This window comes from Anarhichas minor, unplaced genomic scaffold (assembly GCF_050575085.1).
Source record: "Anarhichas minor isolate MPS153535 unplaced genomic scaffold, ASM5057508v1 ptg000067l, whole genome shotgun sequence".
NCBI classification, from domain to species: Eukaryota; Metazoa; Chordata; class Actinopteri; order Perciformes; family Anarhichadidae; genus Anarhichas; species Anarhichas minor.
In genome coordinates, this window is record NW_027466513.1 from 267,419 (window position 1) to 287,362 (window position 19,944).

The 19,944-nt window shown below is 41.0% G+C and overlaps 1 protein-coding gene across 1 annotated transcript in view; it reads right to left on the minus strand.

Annotated features, from left to right (window-relative positions):
* Window positions 1-840: 840 nt before the first annotated feature.
* adamts7 (a disintegrin-like and metallopeptidase (reprolysin type) with thrombospondin type 1 motif, 7) overlaps window positions 841-19,944 on the minus strand; it is a 49,129-nt gene continuing 30,025 nt past the window's right edge. The window contains exons 16-24 of the mRNA XM_076078787.1: window positions 19,645-19,777; window positions 18,590-18,716; window positions 17,443-17,656; window positions 14,986-16,785; window positions 14,417-14,563; window positions 13,372-13,545; window positions 12,479-12,625; window positions 11,572-11,734; window positions 841-1,919 (exon numbers count right to left, since the gene is read on the minus strand). Of these exons, the coding sequence (XP_075934902.1) occupies window positions 1,774-1,919; window positions 11,572-11,734; window positions 12,479-12,625; window positions 13,372-13,545; window positions 14,417-14,563; window positions 14,986-16,785; window positions 17,443-17,656; window positions 18,590-18,716; window positions 19,645-19,777 (3,051 nt within the window). The 3' untranslated portion in view covers window positions 841-1,773. The remainder of the gene's footprint in view (window positions 1,920-11,571; window positions 11,735-12,478; window positions 12,626-13,371; window positions 13,546-14,416; window positions 14,564-14,985; window positions 16,786-17,442; window positions 17,657-18,589; window positions 18,717-19,644; window positions 19,778-19,944) is intronic.

Consider the following 19,944-nt stretch of genomic DNA (forward strand, 5'->3'; position numbering starts at 1 on the left):
CCTAAATAAGGTCTGTGGTTTTCACATTTAGTTTGACATAAGATACATCAGTAAACACCCCAATCGTGAATTTTGAGGCGTTTATGTGCATGTCTTAAAAAAGGCTGTTGCTTACAAGTGGCTGAATGAGACTACAGAGGTTGTCGAATAAGAAGCAGGTGGTGACGTGAAGTCACACGAGGGTGGAGTTTGTTTTTTATTCTAACATTACGTTAACATGGCAATTGCATTTACGCTTCAAAAAACATAAAAGTGGTGTTAATTTGGGATGATTATCTTGCTAAAAAAAACATGTTAATATCATAAACTCTTGTTTGCCCCAGAGCTTATTTTCTACAGTAATCGATTGGAAAAATCCCATGGGCCTTTTGTCGAGGGAACCGGGGCGATGCCATTTTCAGGGTTGGCCTACAAAATACGTCAGTGAGATACTGTAAAATGTGTGTAGGGTTGTTTCTTTTTAGTCTTTCCCAGACCAAAAACAAAAGTGTAAGGAACTTAAACAGTGCTTTTGTCTGCTCCAATGTAAGCTGCAAACCTTAGCATGGCTGGCTACCAACTATAGCCATCTACAGTAACTTTACATCCATGTCTGATCAAAATCTCATCACTTCATCATTTTATCCCATTAGACATTTTTTGGCCAAAAACATGTTTTGTGAGGTGGTAGTATCCTTGACATTTGACCCCCAATATCTAGTCAGTTCCGTCTTTAGAGCAAGTGGACGTTTGTGCCGAATTTGAAGAAATGCCCCCAAGTTGTCAGAGACGGACAGCCTGAAAACCTGATGCCTCCGAGCTGTCGCCGGCACGGAGCCATAAAAATGGTGAGATCTTAAATTTGATCGTACGCATAATTCTAGGGCTTACGTGCTCAACACTGCAATAAAATAAAAATGTTTCTTTATTACATGAAATATCAACTTGCGAGGATGCTAACTTTTTCTTGCCTGGGACATGCACGTATGTAACCATCAAGTGCATATTTAAAACCTTTTATGGGGTTTTCATTTCGAAACATTGAAAAGTCAGCCTGAGATATTACTAAACGGCTATATTTTAGCTACTGTTAGCTTAGCTAAGGCTGATCAAATTTGCCAGCAACAGTTGCCACTTCAGTTGGGAAAACTGACGCGAACAGACAAGAAATGAGAGGCTGCTTTTACCTTCTTCGGTCTGAAAGCATGGTAAATCTGTGAGATCGAAAAGCTTGACAGGTGTCGAGGGGCTTAGCAAACGGCCAACTATTTATAAATGTCACATGTAGCATTTATGCATCATAACATTTGTACCACATTATACAAAAAAACAAAAACACATTGCAAATTGTATAGGCCTACCTGTCTGTTTTAATCTGTTCAGTTTCTGCTGCCGTCAATAAAATGAAAGCATTGTACCAACCATAAAGGTTAATGAGTTATCTACATGTGTAATAACGCATTAGTAAACTGGCTACATTGATCGAAAAGCCACATCTGTTACAAAGATGAATGAAATGAAATTCTGGTCAAACTATCATATAAAAACTGCAAACAAATATTTACATTCTCATTATTTTGCGAAGAGAGAGGCAGTGCTGTGTCATTTTTCCAATCAATGTCAGACCTGTATAATAATACCACCAGCACACACATGCAGAGTTTTGGAGTGGCACTAATTCATAATTAGTCTGTAGTGGTGAGGAAATCAGTAAAGGGCTCAGATTGTTGACTTAAAAATGGCGGTTTATATTTCATCAGTGTTCCTGTTGATAAGCGGTTACTTTGTTGCAGCTCAGCGGCGAGACGTGCTGCTCGAGCGGGAACGCTGGCTGCAGGCTTTGCAACACTGTGCTCGTACGTTGGACAAGTGGCAACGGCCGAGCCAGCGGAGAGTCTGACAGAAACGAACCGTTAGCCGGTCGCGAAGGCAAACTGCTCCTGTGCGGGGGACAGAGAGAGGGAGAGGTGACACACAGAGGTTAGATATGTTCTGTTGCATCATTACAGAATGAATTACAGGCACAATGTGAGGGCTGTAAGCCTCTTAACGTCATAAGATATGTCCTTTAAGTTGAACAGTAGGTGTGAGTGATAGTCTGCTCATGCTCTTTTGTTGTTGGTTCAACACAGATCCTCTTTACAGACATGCTGGGAATTTCTTGCTGATCAGTTTGTAGATGTTGAAATATGAACAAACACGCCCGGAAGAATAAGTGTCGCTGTTATTATATTCTGTTTTGTGCATTCTTTTAAAATGACTGACGGCACAACGAGTAGACAACCTGAAACCTTCAAACAGGACACTGCTCAGAGGTCGGGGAAAAAAACAAAAGATCGAATCAGCCAAAACACAGATTATTGGACTGGATTGTTAAACATTTGCTGTTTCGTGCTGCAAAATATAGTTTGACCATGATTCAGAAACAATACCGAAAAAACAGTTGTGATGAGCAGCATTGTGAACAAAAGTGACGCACACGGCTGTTGCAGTAGTTTGTGGCTTGTGACGTTATTGAAGCCGTCTATTAGTCATTGTGATCACATGACTCCCATATTATAATTATAAGCAAAAGGCTAACACTAGGTCAACAGCAGATGTCTGCAACTACATCTGAATCACAATGTTAAAATTAAGAGGATTATCAGCCAGACATGACTGACCCACGTTTAATACAGTTTATTTGTTAATGTCATTATTGATTGTTTTCGCCATCAGTCACGGTGGGCCACTTACTCACGTTAAGCGTCGCAGCATCCCTGTGTAACATTTCCCTCGCATAAAATGTTCCCAATACGTTCTATGCAGTGAGACATACGGATTTTAAATGTGGCTGAGCAGTGGCATCGGATAGTTAGTCCAGGTATCGCAATCACGAAAGACAGATAAAGTGGTGCGTTTCTACTTTGACGCACAAAATGTCCTGTTTGTGCAACTATCCCTCGACTGCAGCTCATTATGAAATACCTCGGTTTGTTGACCCTGGAAGATACATTCTTGGTTTGTCTAACTCAGGCTGCTAAAGCTTCATATCAGCTTAATTCAGCTGAACGTCAAAATACATGTTTGCACTCAACGAGGAATCTGGATTTTGTCATTGGAATTGCATTACGAAGTGATGTTTTCAGCAGACTTGAAAAATGTGAAATCTTTTAAAGTGCAGATAGCACAAATATCTAACCCTGGGATCTGTGTCCTTGCAGAGCATGCCTGGCATATATCAAGTTAGTCCTGTTCTATTCTGCAGTTTTCAGGCTCTCAGGAGTATGTGTGCTCAGAGGCGGATGATCAGAAGAAAAACAAGATACTCTCCTGCAGAAGCGGACCTTCCTATTTTGCGTGCGAACCAATTACAAAGAAAGCGCTTGCAGCGTCGTATCTAATATATTTTGAAAAGGTTGTTTCTGGGTTTTCCCACAAATGTACATCGAATGGACAATAAAACAGGACAACTCATCAAAACGTTCGGTTAAAGGGCAACCTACTATGAATAAAAAAAAAAAAAAAGAAAAAAAAAAAAAAATGCATTTGTGTTCACAGGTTTTGTATCTGTCAACCAGAGCACACCTTCTGACCATCTACCGTCTGGTCTTTCAAATCGCAGCAGAAGCATGAAATTGAAAAAGCAGTCCAGACAAAGATTTGAGCGTGGGCGGTTATTGAATCGTCTCACTTCATCATGACGCTCACCGTTTCAGGGCCCGGTATTGTTTTTGTATTCATCTTCTTGTCTTCTCATTTAGGAGCAGCAAAGTGGGCAGGAATCAGAGGTCCTTCAGGGATTAAGTAAGTTTAACCATCTGTCCTTAAATTCCAATAAGCACTTCTCTGGAGTGACTGTCAAAGCAAAAAAATAAAAAATAAAACCCATCAACCCACACTTTCCTGCTGGAATCTCAGCTGATAGCCTTAACAGACAACTTAAGTAGTCTTACAGGCCTATTACAGGTCCGCTATAAACCTCCTGCAACTGTCAACATTTTATTCTTTTCAACGCCTCAATTCCAATGACAGATACATATTTTAGAAGAAAAACATTTACTCTCTCAAAGTTGTCAGAGACCTGCAAACCCTCAGCTCAAAGTCCTTCAAATCAAGTTGAATCTTTACCTATCGGGGTACACAGTCTGCATATGAAGTGTGACATTATGATTATCAGATTAGATCATTTAAATGCTTTTGTATCAGGAGCGCCCAAGAAAGACAAATAAAGCAACACTTGATGAAGCTTCAAGACAGAAAGCACAAAAAGACATTTGACTTTTCAAGGCGACTTTTGTCATCCGATCGTGTCAGGACGCATCAACTGTCAAGTATGTACACTCAGAGATGGGATCTTGCTCGCATTGGGATCCGATCCGCCAGATGACATGCCGAGGCGTCCTGGCTCACTTTGAGTTTGGCTCTCAGTGAGGAGTGGAGAGCATGTGGGCACAATCCAGACAATTTATCAAATGTAGGACTCCCATCATCTTCCCCCCCACATGGGAGTTCCTGTCCCGAGGAGAGCAAAGGGAAGCGAAGAGGAAAACCAGGGCCGGATTACAGCGGAGACCCGCCGTCTGAGTCAAATTACTGAAGCTGAAAACCCAACAATTCCTGGTTTTGTTACTTCAAGACAAACGCTTTCAAACAACAAAATAACATGGGACTTTTATTGTGAGAGCTTTGTTAGCGGCTATTCTTCAATAATGCAGGTCTTCCAATACTGCGGGGAGGAACAGCAAGCAGCTAAAATAACGAGGGACTTTTATTGTGAAGAATTTATAGGAAAAACAAGACTGACAGTATGAGTGACCTACAGATTTTTCTGTGTCTAGAAAATCTTTAACACAACAGTCTTGTCATAGTTTCGTGGAGAAGCTGCAATGATGCAATTACAGAGGCTTGAGCCTCTGTGAATAACATTTCACAGATATCTTGGTAAATATCAGCCGAATGTATATGTGACGAACATTATCCTTTCAAGAACCACAGTGACAAATAAATTGTAGTGTCATGGACAACGATTAGAAATCATATTCTGGGGATGATGAATGTTCGTACCAAATTTAATGACAATGCATCCAATAATCAATTCAATATTATTTAATGTTGGATTAAAGTGTTGGACTGGGGGACTGAGTTCAACCATAGAAAGGTTAGACTTGCTCCCATCCTTCAACATTTTATTTTATTTATGTGATCAGGACAGTCCCATTGAATTCTACTATGTATTTTCTGACCGCAGCATAAAAGATTCACATGAAAGCACAAATAACAGACTTAAAAAACAGCTAAAATAACATGTTCAGTAACAGAACATTCAGTGTTCAATAGTCATTAATCCTGTTTTTAAAAATCTTACATGCTTATAAAATAATCTAGTTTAGAATATCTCTGTAGCTCACACCAAGAGGAGGGTTCAAAAACGTATAAAGCACTTTCACCAAAGACTGAGCGGTTCTGGGAATAACGGAAATAATCTGTCCTCGTGACCGAAGGTTGCAGCTTCTGGGAGTCGGTAGAGAACTTAAATATGGAGGCAGTTTGTGTAATATATAGTCTTATAAAGAAAAATGTAGCAGTATTCTATTCCATGGTTGTATAAGAAAGAAAAAACAATTCTCTCAAACAAACTGCTGCGTGCGGAATCCTAGATCAGAGACAAATGGTAACGCAGCATGGTGTACTGAATCTACACACGGCACTACTGAACCCACTGCTATTGTGTTAAAGCAATTCTCTGTCAATTGCAGAATTTCCAATGCCACTCAGATCAGAGAAGCTCCATGACATCAATGGAGGGACAAAGGCCACAGCTGCCACTCAATACATAGCATTTCCTGTCTTCTACACTCCCCCATTCACTATCTTTGACCCACTCAACAACATGCCTTAAAGAGCAGTAACACGAAGAGGCAGTGGGACTTCCGCAGTATTATTATGCTTTTTCACAACTACAGAATACAGATCATTTGCTTGGGTGAAACCTATTCATGGGGAACCCCTTTTCGGCCCCTCACCCTATACATCTGAATGTGGCTTTGTTTTCATCAGAAAGCATGTTATGGTCCAAGGTTGACAGAGGGTTGATTAAAGCACCATAAAAGAACAAGCCAGGGAACAAATGAGCCGAATAAGGAAGAGAGTGAAGGGCTTTGGAATGACCTACAGTAGCAAATGGAAATAACAAACCCGACCAAAATTAAAAACTATCGAGCATGACCCTTGTCGTCACTATCCATTATAGGTACAAAACACAAGATAGGTAGAGGTGTTTATTGTTTTCATCAAACAGTCACTGCACAACAACAGTATTGCTGCTGAACTCTTACTCATACAAATATTCTGCCACTTACTGATGAATATTAATGTGTGTTTTTTTATTACAGGCAATAATAAAGAAATTGTGAACACACTATTTCCTTATTGTCACCTTTGAAGTGGATATGGTGAACTTCGGAGCAAGCCGTTGCTTATTTACACATCCAAGAGTTATGAAAGAACATTATCATCCATTTGGAGTGTTTGTGTCCACCTGGTCAAAGAAAGTCCAATATTCACTCTACTTTTAGCTCCGTTTTTGGTCTCCACCAACTCCTGAGGGAAATATCTGGTTCTTTATCTGCCAAATGTCCCACTCTGTTCACGAACTGTATTCGTCTGCCTTTTTTAGAGCTCTTTCAATGGAAACAAGGGCCTGCTGTGGCCAGAAGCAATGCTATGAGAGCATATGCCAGTATGGAACATCGCTGCTCAGTGTCAGGGTGGATCTCTAATGTCCAGAGATTTGCGATATGGATTCTGAAACAGAGCCTCAATGATTGAGGATTCACCCCTTTATCTTTTCAACTGCCCACAAAAACCACACAATGTAGCTCCAGCTCATTCGTCTATTTGACCTTCTTCCACTCTCCCTTCAGCTTTCCCCCGGCACCTCAGGTCCTCACACTGAATGCAGATCATAGACTGTATTTTTGACATTATTCAGAGGTGCCATAAATCATTCATCACTTATCCCATAATGTTGGCACACAGTACGCAATAACAAAAAGCCTCTTTTTAAACAGAGAAGAACAATCGTAAATGTATGCGTAACGCAGCACATCGAGGTCAGAAGACACCCTCAGTGTTGTGCACAAGGCAGAGCTGTAGTCAAGAGCAAACAGCTAGTCCAAGAAACTACACAACTTAAAAGGACTGTTGGGAGGTTTTCTCATGCCTGTCCGAGCAGTTTCTTTATGAAACAAAAGTTACATGTTATAACAAGAAAAGTTTCCTGTAAAAACTGAATCATTTGGTATCTTGTAATAACATGGAAAGTGTTCTCGTTATAGCGAGAAACTGAGCAGAATTTTCTTTTTTGCCATAGTGGGAGCAATACGCTGTTTAAAATAAAACTGTCTTATTAATATAATTGATTATTGTCTTAATAAATTGGCTGCTTTTTGTCTCAATTTGCTGAAATTAGGGATTAAGCTATGAGAAAAGAAACCCCAAATCAAATATCTTTCAAGGCCAGACAAAGTGCACACTAACTAAAAAAACAAAACAATACGTTTTTGACATTTTGTGTGAAAAGGAGGATTAATGATTGATGGATTCAAAATATGGTTTGCTGGGAAAAGCACAGCACAGTTAATGGCTGGATGCTCTTGCTAGTGTCAAAACCAACAAAATAACTCAAGAGTGATGTGCATTTCCTAAAGAATCACATATGGATTAGCAAACTCTCCTGGTTTATTGAAACTAAACTTCAGACAGCAGTTGGTGAGCTCAAACGAACTGTCCGACCCCGCCAAAAGAAATACGTTCTTTCAAAATATTTCTTGAGTGGTCAGAGCTCAAGACCAAGGAGATCGATTCCCCCGCTGGAGTTGAGGTTGTAGGGGTTGATGGCACAGTGAGCACTGAAAAGAGCATCAACAACACATCTGAATAGAGAAAATGTCCCTATTGGCTCAATATGTCTTTTTTCTGATAAGTATATCTCAAACCCCTGTGAAGGTTGGACTCACATCGACATCTCATTATCCTCCTACTGCTAAGAAAGCCAACCTCGGCTTCCCAGTGGGATAATAATGACCTGCAGCCGCAAATAGAATAAAATAATAATCTGTCCCGTGCTCACACAGCTGCACACGAGGTCTCACACATGTTACAGTGGTTTTACACTAAACTGATGAAAGTCACAGCGTTTGTGTGCAGCTTTCAGTACACGTCTGATGGAAGGCTACTACCCAACAGGCTCGGACGAAAGAATGGAGAAACAACAAAGAGCAGTTTTTTTTCTCGGCCATCGATTCAGCTGGTATATTGTGTAAGTCAATATATCTCACAGCGGGGACAGTATACGGACACATGGCCGGCCTTTTATTAATGTCAGATGAGATTTTGCCCAAGTCCGATTGACTAAGCCTTCCTTCGAGATCACCGTCCACATAGAAATGCCCTTTAAGTTAAGTAGTACCGATATATATACAGTTTGATTACAGACATTTATTGGTTAAATATTAAGAAAAATACAAGTGTAGCTGAGGTAACACTTTAATATATTCTTTATGTGATGGATGAAATGACCTTCTGCTCCATCCCTTTATATTTCCATCACGTCTCCATTAACTCTTATAAGATGTTTCTGATCTGCGTCCAATTACAGTCGTGATCGCTCTTGGTTCAATGCAGCACCAGAATGGCAATAAATTAATTTAGACCTGATGTGGAGGGATACTTAAAGAGATTCGCCAGAAATGCTGCTGTATATCAGAAATACATTTGAATGCATGCCAAAGACATTTATCCATTTGGCAGATGGCTTTGTCTGAAGTGAGGTACAATCCAAGCCACAGTATTTCAAGGAGAAGTCTTCCAGATTTGGCTGCAATTTAAGATTATTTTCACTATCGATTAATCGATTAGTCTATAAAATGTCCATCCCAGTTTCCGAAAGTCCAAGGTGATGTCTTTAAATGTCTTGTTTTATCAGTCCAAAACCCAAAGATATTGAGTTTGATATGATATTAAACAGATGAAAGCAGGAAATATCCATATTTGAAAACAGCATTAAACATTACTTTATAATTAATAGATTATAAAAATAGTAGGAGATTCATTTTTTGTCAATGGACTAATCAATTAGTTGACTAATCGTTGCAGCTGTACTTCGAGGATCGACAGAGGGAGACAGATCAAATTAGGTGAGCAGGTACTCAATGCAAGGTCAGATCTAACTGTTGTATAATTCTTCACTCATGGCAGTAATGCATCCTGAGGAAGGGGGGGGGTCACCTTGCAGCAAAGTCACACAATCACAAAACTACAGGGCACCGTTAACACTACTGGTGGAACAGGTAGCACCTTTGTTAATGTGAGAGGTGATACATTTTAATGGAACAGATGCCATTTTATATTTTGTAAGGAAAACAGTGCTGACTGCTGAAAATGTCTCTAGAGGTGTTGAATGTTTTAGTTTGAGGCAGCGGGTCATCATGTTCTTACACTACTGAAACCCTGATGAGGGTATTAGTCAACCTTACATTCTCTGAAATTCATTTAGATTTATTATTATGATTCTGATGCACGGTATTGTTTAACCAAATTCAGTCTTTTGAAATCAGTCTGCTGGTTTCTTTGTCTTCTCAATGAATGGGATAAGGCTTTCCTTAACAACAAGGAGGAAAAGAGAATATTTGCAACCATCAGACTGGAGCAAAACAGACACAAATTATTAACTCAGCTGCAAAAGTGATCAATATATCATTTTTTTGGTACTTAATTCACAATGGGGATGAAGTTATACAAGCGTTTCTAAATGTATGCTGATAAACTTAACAAAAGCTATCAGACAACAGGCAACATGCGCCTTCAAGTAGTGTCTACTGGAGCAAAAAATACACCTCTTTGTGCAAAAATGTTAGCCTTTTCTAGTCATCATCTTCAAAGATGCATGCACAGATACAACTTCCATCTACTGTAGGTAAAAGGTTTTGGGGTACAGTCTGACAGAGAACCAAAACATGGGAATGTCAAGCCATGAATGATGCGTTTCAAGCAAAGGAAGACTTGCAGCATATAATTGTCCTGGTCTGAATAGTTGCTCTGATTGCAAATATCTTCTATCCAAGTTGGGACTTTTCTATTTTTTTACACTCCCTGGTTAACAAAGAAGACTTTTGAGGCGACTCTAGTCAGTCTTTCCACTGGTCTTGGCATGTGGCAACATTAGAGGAAGAGCTGGTGGATTCCCAGTGACATCAATGCTGCTGTTGATGAACGGCAAAGCGGAATGCTGCATTTGGTTTAAAAAAAAGCTGGTGCCATCAGACGTTTTAAATTAATATTGAATCCCACTGAGATAAATATCTCGTAGACAGAGAACATTTTCTTCTCCTTTGTGACTATAAAGGTTTGATGAACAAATCAGTCAGTAATCGAGGCTGTAATGTGGATTCGCCTTGCTATATTTTGTACATTCGGTGTGTTCCTTAAGTTCATTTTGTCCCAACTCTCAAGAATCACAACCATTAAATTACATACATGATTTAATGGATGCAAGCCAAAGCAATAAACAAGGATATAGGCCTAAATGCTTTGCACACACACAACTATTAGGCTCTTATCGTTAACAATGAGGCTGCTCACTCGACTACACAACCAAGCAACAACTATGCCCTGCAACAGAATCCACACCACACACTCACCTCTCTCTCTCCATCACCAAACACACTCCCTGTAACTGTCATTTTTAACGGAGTGTAACCATGATGTCGAAGAAGAAAAAAAAAAAAAAAAATCCACAGCTTTTCAGTTTGTACAGGGTAACGTTTTCTAAAAGTTTTCTGAGCTACACAGCATTTGCATGGTGGACCGTTTGCAACAGCACCACCCATGGGAGAAGGCCTTACCAGAAACAACCGGGTAATATAGAAAGAAGCATCACAACAATATTTTTTCTGTCGTCATATTTGTGGATAAATGTTTTGCAATTTGAATAATCAATACTGCTGGAAAAAGTGAGATTTAACAGACGTTTTTAGTGACAATTGTAAGTGACTTTTTAACGATTTTTCCAAAGATCCCACAAAATGTTGCTGTTGAGGCTTTCAAGTGTCAATAAAGGGGTCTCAAACCCCTCAGCACACCTTGTATTTCGCACACTGATCAATCCCCTTTTCCCATATCGCAGTCAAAGTCATAACTCAGATCAGTGGGTTCGATGGATCTGACGAGAGGAAATTCAAACACTGATCTCAGACTATTTCCTGTGGTTCTGTAGTAATAAACAAGTAAATGAAAGATCTTCACTGTACAAGGTATACGGCACAATCAAATCCATTGAGTTCAAAGCACAGACGTTTTGGGCAGCACGTAAAAACAAACCACAGACAGGCGATCCCCATTTAAACACAACGGTCTCCGGCAGGGGGAGTCAAATCATACCACAACAATCCACAAGTAAGACTGACAGTCTACAGCCATGCTAGCAGGTCTGTGAGGCTCCACTTTTGCTCTAAATAACATCAGCATGCCAACATGCTCACAATGCGATGCCAGCATGCTAATGTTTAGCAGGTATCATTTTTACCGTGTTCAGCATGTTGCTTTTCTCACCAGAGGGGGCGCTCTCGCACTCCTGTAGGTTACACTTCTGGGCTCTCTCAGGGTGCAGCTCATGGTCACATCGAGTCTGATCCACCTCTTCGTCCGTCTCAGCCTTCGTGTTCACACATTTGATGAGTCGACGCTGAACTCCGCCACCGCAAGAAGCCGAACACTGCAGAGAAAGTTTAGCAAAATGTTCAAATGTCTTGCATGCCACACATTTCAATGGGTGGTACTTCGTGCTGCAAAAATGTATTTTTTGTCAGGATTTCCAATACGGTCACCGTAGTTTTAGATTGTCAAAATATTTATTTTGAAATCTTGAAACTTATCGGCCAAGAATTCCTTTTATATGCGCTGCTCATTGTTTACAGTCCGACTAGCAACTTGAGATGCAAGACATAAATATGATGCTGTGGGCATGTTTTTTGATCGACTGTGTGCAGAGTAAAGACTTTTAGACTCTAGAGGGGGTGCTTTGTCACTGCCAATATAGTTCAATGATTAAAAATATTAAAAGACTCGTCTTTGTTGACTGGAGTCATGTGTGACAGACAGAGGGAGGAACGGAAATTGTGGGTCATGCATGAAACACCTGCATGCAGCTGTTTGACTGTGTATAAACCACACGGATCATAAGTGATAATGTGGATTTTGGGAGAAAGAATTGCAACTCCCAATTAAGTTATATACTGTCATCTTTGAATTGTTAAAATACAGCTGCCACTAACTCAATGTGACAAATGGTAAGAATACTACAGGATGAGTAAGATTTCAATACAAACTTGATTCATCTCTTCCGTCTGCACTCTTCTTGTATGGAGATAATGCAGTTGGTTGTTTGGAGAAGCTGGCTGTTGTGCGAGCAGGTGTACCTGATGGAGTAGCTAGTGTGTGTGTGTGTGTGTGTCTGTACCTGTCCCCATGATCCAGTAAGCCACTGAGCACATGGCTGGCCATTACATGATTGGATGTTGCTGGGCTGAAGGTCCTCATCGCATTGTTCCTCCTCTGGACAGGTTACCATACGCTGCTGCTCACCTCCCCCACACACCTCAGAGCACTGAAAAAAACACACAATCACAGAAATGATTCGATCGAAGCGTTTGGGTGCATACAGCCTTGACTGAGTTGATTGCTGAGCATGGAGGAAACGGTACGCATAAAGAAGTTCAGGCGGGTGTTCTCATATACTGTAGACAGTGCGCAGTTAAAGGATCATAGTCCTGTTTATCTTACCATTGCACTGCAAATTATGACTGAACTTCCACTTTTTGCTCATTTCAGTACAACGTTAAAATCAAGATGCAGAGACTTGGCACTTGTTTCAAATAGATAATCCATCAATTAAAAAAAAAAAAAAAAGTAATTATTTTTTGTTACATAATTATTGCGTGGTTGAAATTCCACTTGCTGGAAAGTTCAGATACTGGTGAGAAGCTACGAAGTCTTTGCAAGTGAATTTTCTATTTGCTCTGCAATGAACACAAGGATTTCTACCAGGAAGGAATGCATTAAAAGATCTATAAAAATACCCTGCGCAGTATGGTATGCTTTGAAAGATGAGTGCAGTAATACAAAGAAAATGAACTTGGGGTATAATCCTTTAAGAGCATGTTATCTCCTTTCTGCTTTCGATACTGCGTTGAAATGTTCGGACTGTTTTTTATTACTCTTGCCACCATTTAATTTGAAAAACCACAAGGCATGCTTTGAGTGGAATTACGCCTTTCTAGCAGACAACCAGAGAACACTCCACTGCGTTTTTTCCCCCCCAATGACTCTCATTGTTCGCTTTAAATTACTCACCTGTCCCCAGGAGGAGGTGTACCAGTCGAGACAGGGCTGAAGGTTACAGGTCACGTGGGTGTGTGGCCTGGAGGACATGGCCCGGCAGTGGAAAGGTCGTAGGGGCCTTTGATCCCGCAAGTCAAAACACTGGACCTCTCGTGATTTGATACCACCTTCACAATTCTTGGAGCACTGGGAGAAAACATGATTGTTATTCAAACAGCAGGAGCTGCTGGAGCTTGTAAGTGGTAGTAGTAGTAGTAGTAGTAGTAGTAGTAGTAGTAGTAGTAGTAGTAGTGTGTCTGAGGCAACTGGTTTTATTTGGGTTACATCACTCATCCAAAAAGCTTTACTTATATGAACTCAGCTGAAGTGATGAATGGATGCCTTCAAGACCAAACAGCAGGTCCAGTTTTTCTGTATCTTAAATTTGGGCTCATTATTCTCAGTTTTATACAAAAAAAATTGTATCAGTATTTATTGTGAGTATTTACCAAGAGTACACAAATGTCCATCTCACAGTGGCGTTAGATAAGTGCAGGTCATTAGGATTTATCCTCTGTGGACTACGCATGTCTGTGCCAAATTTCATGAGCAATTCATTTGATATTTCAGTCGGGACCAAAGTGTTGGATCGACAGACATTGCTATCCCAACAGCCACAGGACGGTGCTACTAAATAAATAAATACATCATTATATGATATACCTTATGCAGTGCATATACACAAATCTAAAAGAATTTCAGGGTAAAAATGCATAAAAACCAGTAAACAATAACCATATTGATGTTAATGCAACCGATCATCTGTGGACCGCTTTAAAATATCTCTTAGACTGATGTGACAATGTACATATGATAATGTTTCTCCTGCTTAAAACAGTATTTTTATTTCCATTTATTTTGTATTATTTATTTTTTACATACATTTTCTTACTGTTCTGTCTTGTCTTTGATACCGTTAGTAGTTACTGTAAATTATGGCTTGTATTATAACCATGTTTAAAGAGAATAAAGATACTGTTAAAATTGTTTTCATACATTTATATAAAAGGGGTCTCACCTCACTCCATTCCTCTACTTTCCATGTGGAACAGGGGCGCAGGTAACATCGCTGGGCTGGCGCAGGCCTCTTAGCAGGATCGCAGTCAGAGCCAGTACTGCAAACCAAAGTCCTCCAGATGGCACCCAGACCACAGCTGGTGGAGCACTATCCAAAAATGTAGTAACACATGAGTACACTACAGGGTTGGATGCACGAACAGCTCCAGCGTGCACATGTGACCTCTCTGATAACAATGCAAATCATGGGAAATTCAGAGATGTTTGTCGCTTTCAGTTATTTTCCTTTATGCAAATTCTTTAAATTGCATGTACAGCACAACAGGGGTTTGTGCAGAAGCAACCGTTTGTCAAATGTTCCATAAAAATTCATTACATAAATTTACATTCGCTGCATAAGCTTTAGGTCAAACGGTGTCTCCAAAGAATACAAATGTGTCCAGGGACCAAAACTAGACGCTGTGTCTGCATAATAAAATCAGACGGAGACAAAAAAATAACGAGACACAGCTGTGCTACGTCCCACAGTATAAGTGGAACACCAGAATGTGTGGATTAATGCAGACTCACAGCGCTCCAGTTGCCGGTGACCCAGTAGGCAGCGGTAGTGATTTGTGTGGAGGCTGAAGTCGGGGCAGACGTCGGGACTGGAAGCGGCCACAGAATAGGTGGATGGGTTGGCAAAATGGGCCCAACAGTTGTTGGTGCTTCCATGTGTCGTACTGGTGTAGTGCCATGCTGAGGAGTGGTTGCCGCGTTTGCCGGAAGCTGGTATGAGGGGCCCGGATTAGTGCTACTGCCGCTCCTCACTAACGAGGGAACGACTATTTCATTGTAGTCAAAATCAGCTGAATCCGACAATGGCGCTCGGGATGCGGAATTCGTTCCAGTTCTTTCAGTGAAGGTGGGTTGTGTCGGTATCCGTTTCACTGTAGCTGGCAGGTCATCAGCTGGAGCGGGCTGAGTGGCTCCCTCCAGGTTTGTGGGAGGTATGATTTCTGTTCCAGTTGAAGGCGTAGAGTCATCAGAGGCCTCTCGGTTTCCTGAGATTTGCAGAAAGGGAAGAGGGAGAGGAGTGGATTTCTCAGAGGCAGGAAGTGAGGTTGTACCGAGGTCAAGGTCTGTATCCCATGAATTACCCTCGCTAGTGGCATAAACTGTATCAAAGTCAGTCTGATCCAAGTCCAGATCCTCCGAGGTGATGGCAGTTCTTGATTGACTGGTTGTTTGAGGTATTTCTGAAGCACTTTCATCCAGCTGGACTTCAGTCTGAACCTGAATTATAGTTGCTGGCGTGGGAGAGCCAACAGGTTCTGGACTCTCTACATCTTCCTGGTCTGCAGAGATATCCGGACCTAGTGTAAAATGTTCATCGTAGCTGTAATCATCATGTTCCTCTGTCTCCTGAGCACTCACGGTTGTAGCGACAGTGGCATTGATATTGGTTTGGTGTGCGAGGGCGGAAGCGGCATGTTTTGGAATCACAGTGACATCCTCAGTGAAAATATCATGGTTATTTTCAGCCTCCTCTCCATATTGCTCCCATTTCACATCATGTCTGGGCTCCTCTGTAGTGGAAACCAGACTAGGCATTGTGGTAATGTCTTCAGGCCACGACACATCCTCCTCACGTGTCTCTTTAAGTGTAGACGACAGCGGTGAGCGAGTGGCAGAGACGGGCAGAAGAGAATCCTCAGACAGAAGGTCATTCAAATTTTCGAAATGCGTTTGCATCGACTCCTTTGTTGCTGCATTTCCATTGTCCTTTGTATTATCCAGATCTGTGTTCTGTGGCTCTTCAGTTTTCAAAGTGTAGGCGGTGGAATTTGTTAATGTAAAAATGTCTGAAGGAGCTTCTGTAGTTTCACTTTCTTTCACTCTGCGGGTTGGCTTGGTCTCCGGTGGAGCCTCGAATCCGTGACCGTCCCCTAAATCTGTTCCATCGCTGTCAAAGTCATCCGACAAGTCTTCATGGAAGTTGATAAAATTATAGTCATAGTAAAAATCATCAACTTGAACACTGTTTTCCGGAGAGTGATCGATATTTTCAAGATTATTGTGATAGTGAAAATTCCCCTCGACAATGTTGTCGAGGTGATTATTGTTACTTCTTGGCTGGGCTCTGGTGGCGCTGTATTTGGGAGGAGGTTTGACTTCAGGTATGGAGTTAATTTCATTGAGCACTTCTTTGCTCAACCAGCCACTTCCAGACCAGTCGACGCCTCCAAAATTATCCACCACTTGTGGACAGTCCTGGACGTAGCAGGTAGTCACAGCAAGGGGCTTCTTCTGAGGGTCGCAGTCAACACCGGTGTTTCTAGAGCAGGTGACATTACGGCGACGTACTCCGCTTCCACAAGTCAGCGAACACTGCACGGGAGAAAACACGCAACATCAGATGATGGTTAGGCCAAGCTTTTACTTTTAAAATGTTCTTTAAAATTGAGGGTATAACTAAAATATAAAGGACATCTTGTAAATGCAAGAAAAAAGTAGCTAAATTGGATTCTTGTAGCCTCAGCTCCTTGCGCTGAGACGGAGCCAGGACTGAAACAATTTCTCATTTGCTAATTAGCACCAAACACAAAATACTGTCAATGCACATGCTTCAGTTTGAGGAAACATTGATAAAGTAATTTCACTTATTTCTAAAACATTTCTTAAAAGTGTGCAGAAAAAAAAAAAAAAGACTTTGATATGACAAAAAAAAAAAAATACAACGGAAATTACCTTTGTGTAGTTACTCACTATCTGACTCACTTTCGTATTTTGAAAAAGCTTGAGATGGAAAAATGTCTTGTGGCACACGCTGCCAGAATGAAGAAACGCACACTAACAGAAGAACTAGACAATCACAGCATGAACCACTTTCTCCAAGATCACTAAATAATCTAACATCTTTCACAGTAAGACTTTATCAGAAAATATGAAAGCATCTGTAAGAATTTATGTAGAACAATTTGCATGACATTTTGAAGCAGCACAGTTGCAGAGACACCAGAACCCCATCCTCCATTTGAGACTCACCTTTGACCAGCTGCCCGTGGTCCAGTCTGCTGGGCAGGGGAGGTGCGTGTTGCAGGAGGATAGGGACTCAGGTTTGAGTATGTGTTCACATGCACTGGGCTGCAGGGCTTCCTGCTCCTCGGCACTTACTGCCTGGATGCAGAGCACTGTCCTTTTAGTCAGGCCCAAGCTCCCACAGCTCGCCGAGCATTTCTGCCACTCTCCAACCCACCATCTACACACACACAGACACAAAAGGTGCAAATATTTACAATTTAATGGCACACTTGTGAATAAAAATGACAATATTTTACAGCTGTGCTGCCAGCTCAGTGAGTTAAATTGTATCGCCCTCAAGCACACAATTTCCATGTCGTTTTTTTGTGTGTCAAAAAAACAATACTGAAGTCCAAATAAAAAGGGGAATCCACATCTCCCTGTATGTGCTCGGGAAGCTAGGTGTGTGTTTTGTTTTAAGAGCACGAGGAGCAGATTATGTCTCACGTCTTGCTTCATTTTAATGGTGAGATTTCTGCTAGTCAAAACTTTCAGTCCCCGTCTCACAATTTTAGCTACTTCAACTACATTATTAAAAGCAAAAAGCTAAAATTATTACATTGCTTGCTTTGTAAGATGGCAATACTGTAGAAACAGGGTTTAATCAGTGACAGTTTATCCATCACTGATTAATGTCTATGCCCTTCATCATGCAAAGAACGTTTAACACAAACGTTGTCCTTCATTGTAATTGTAACGTCCACGTCCACAGAATCAGCGTTCGATGGCTCCTACATCATCTGTAGCAAAGGAACTGGGTGCTGCTGATGCTGCCACACGCTAACAAGCTGCGGTTTGGTGCAATAAAATGTGTGGGAGGAAAACTGAGTGGCGATTCTTATCAAAACAGCTTTGGCATGGACACGATTATTGGAAATACAGTTTATTTTACATTATTCTGTTCCAATCACCAAATCATAATATCCGCTGTACAAAAATACTAAACGTGGGACTCAAGCAGCAACTTTGGGTTTGGTAGCTTGAATTATTTTCTCCCATGCACACCACAAAGCTCCTGCAAAGGTTGAAAGATGAGTGAGTGAGTGAGGTCTGTCTGTCTGTCTGTCTGTCTGTCGTCATTTTGTATACAATGTCCAGAGGGTAAACTCACATGGCTGGACATGGATCCTTGTTACAGCTGGTTTGGTTATCGTCAGGCCGGGTTAAAGGGTCACAGAAGTGCTCCTCCACTATCCCAGTTGTCCTTTCCACACAGTGAACAATCTGCCTCTGAACACCTGGAATACCAGTGGGAGGAGAGATAAACTTTTGTGACTAGGCATACACGCACAAACACATTTTGGCTATTCAACATCACAAATCAATCTCCTCTCCAGACAGCGTTGCACAAAGCAGTACATTAAAGCACTGGTCTTCTAAAGTCATAATACCTTTTTCCATCATCACTATTTCCACCCCGTCAGAGCAGGTGACACCTCTCACCTCCGTGAGGCCTCTGCTTGATTCAATTTAAATCTTCAAAGACACCTCTTGAAGAACAAGACAGCTACGTCAGATTGAAGCCCAGATGGAGGCGGAAAGAAACAGGCACTGATTCACAGTAGCTGCAACGAGGTACATGTGTCCACATCATCACACACAACCTAATGATTCGCAGAGTGTTTACGACCAACACTACGAGATTTATTAAAAGGGGTGGGGCTAAAGTGAATGTATCACAGTCCTAATACAAATATGACAAATATGTTAAAAACACATACACAAGGATTAATAGCAGTGGCAAGTCCATAGCTGGCAGACACACATATTATGTATAGACAAAATTTAAAAGGTCAAAGTCTGCATTACTGGTTTATATACAAGGTAAACTGGCCATATCTCATACTGTGGATGTTCACAAGTCGAATGGCTTCTGTAATAAAACCAAACTTTCCTTCTATTTGTTTTACATACAAGAGATCTGAAACACATTCCTGATGGCAGAAGCTTAAAGCAGTCATAGAGGACATGAGTTTCTTTTTCCTTTACGTAGCCACTTAGTCGTCAGATGTTCTGTCATCTCATTTTGGTGAAACTTCTTTCCTGTTGAACCTTTCCTCCCACCGCACGGCACATTCAGAACTAGGAGCGAAACATTTACCAGCCTCTCTCTGCCTCTCTACCTACAAACCTATCCATAGCAAAACCTCAAGTTGGTTCTCTTACCTGTTCCACAGGTCGCACTGCATTCAGTCCATGAACCGTATTTCCAGAAGAAAACGGGCGCAGAGGTGTTGTCCACATTTCGACTAATTGTGTACTCGTACCGAACTCCTGGATTGCTCTCCTGAAAGAGAAGCTGTAACATACAAGACAATATCAAAACAGATTAAAAGCCAACTAGAATTACCATCAAAATGGTGTCTAAAATGTCATCATTTGATCCTATTAAACATTTGTGTGAAATTGTCATAATTAGCATATGAATTCTTTAGTTAAGGCCAACAACAGGTTTGTGAGGTCAAA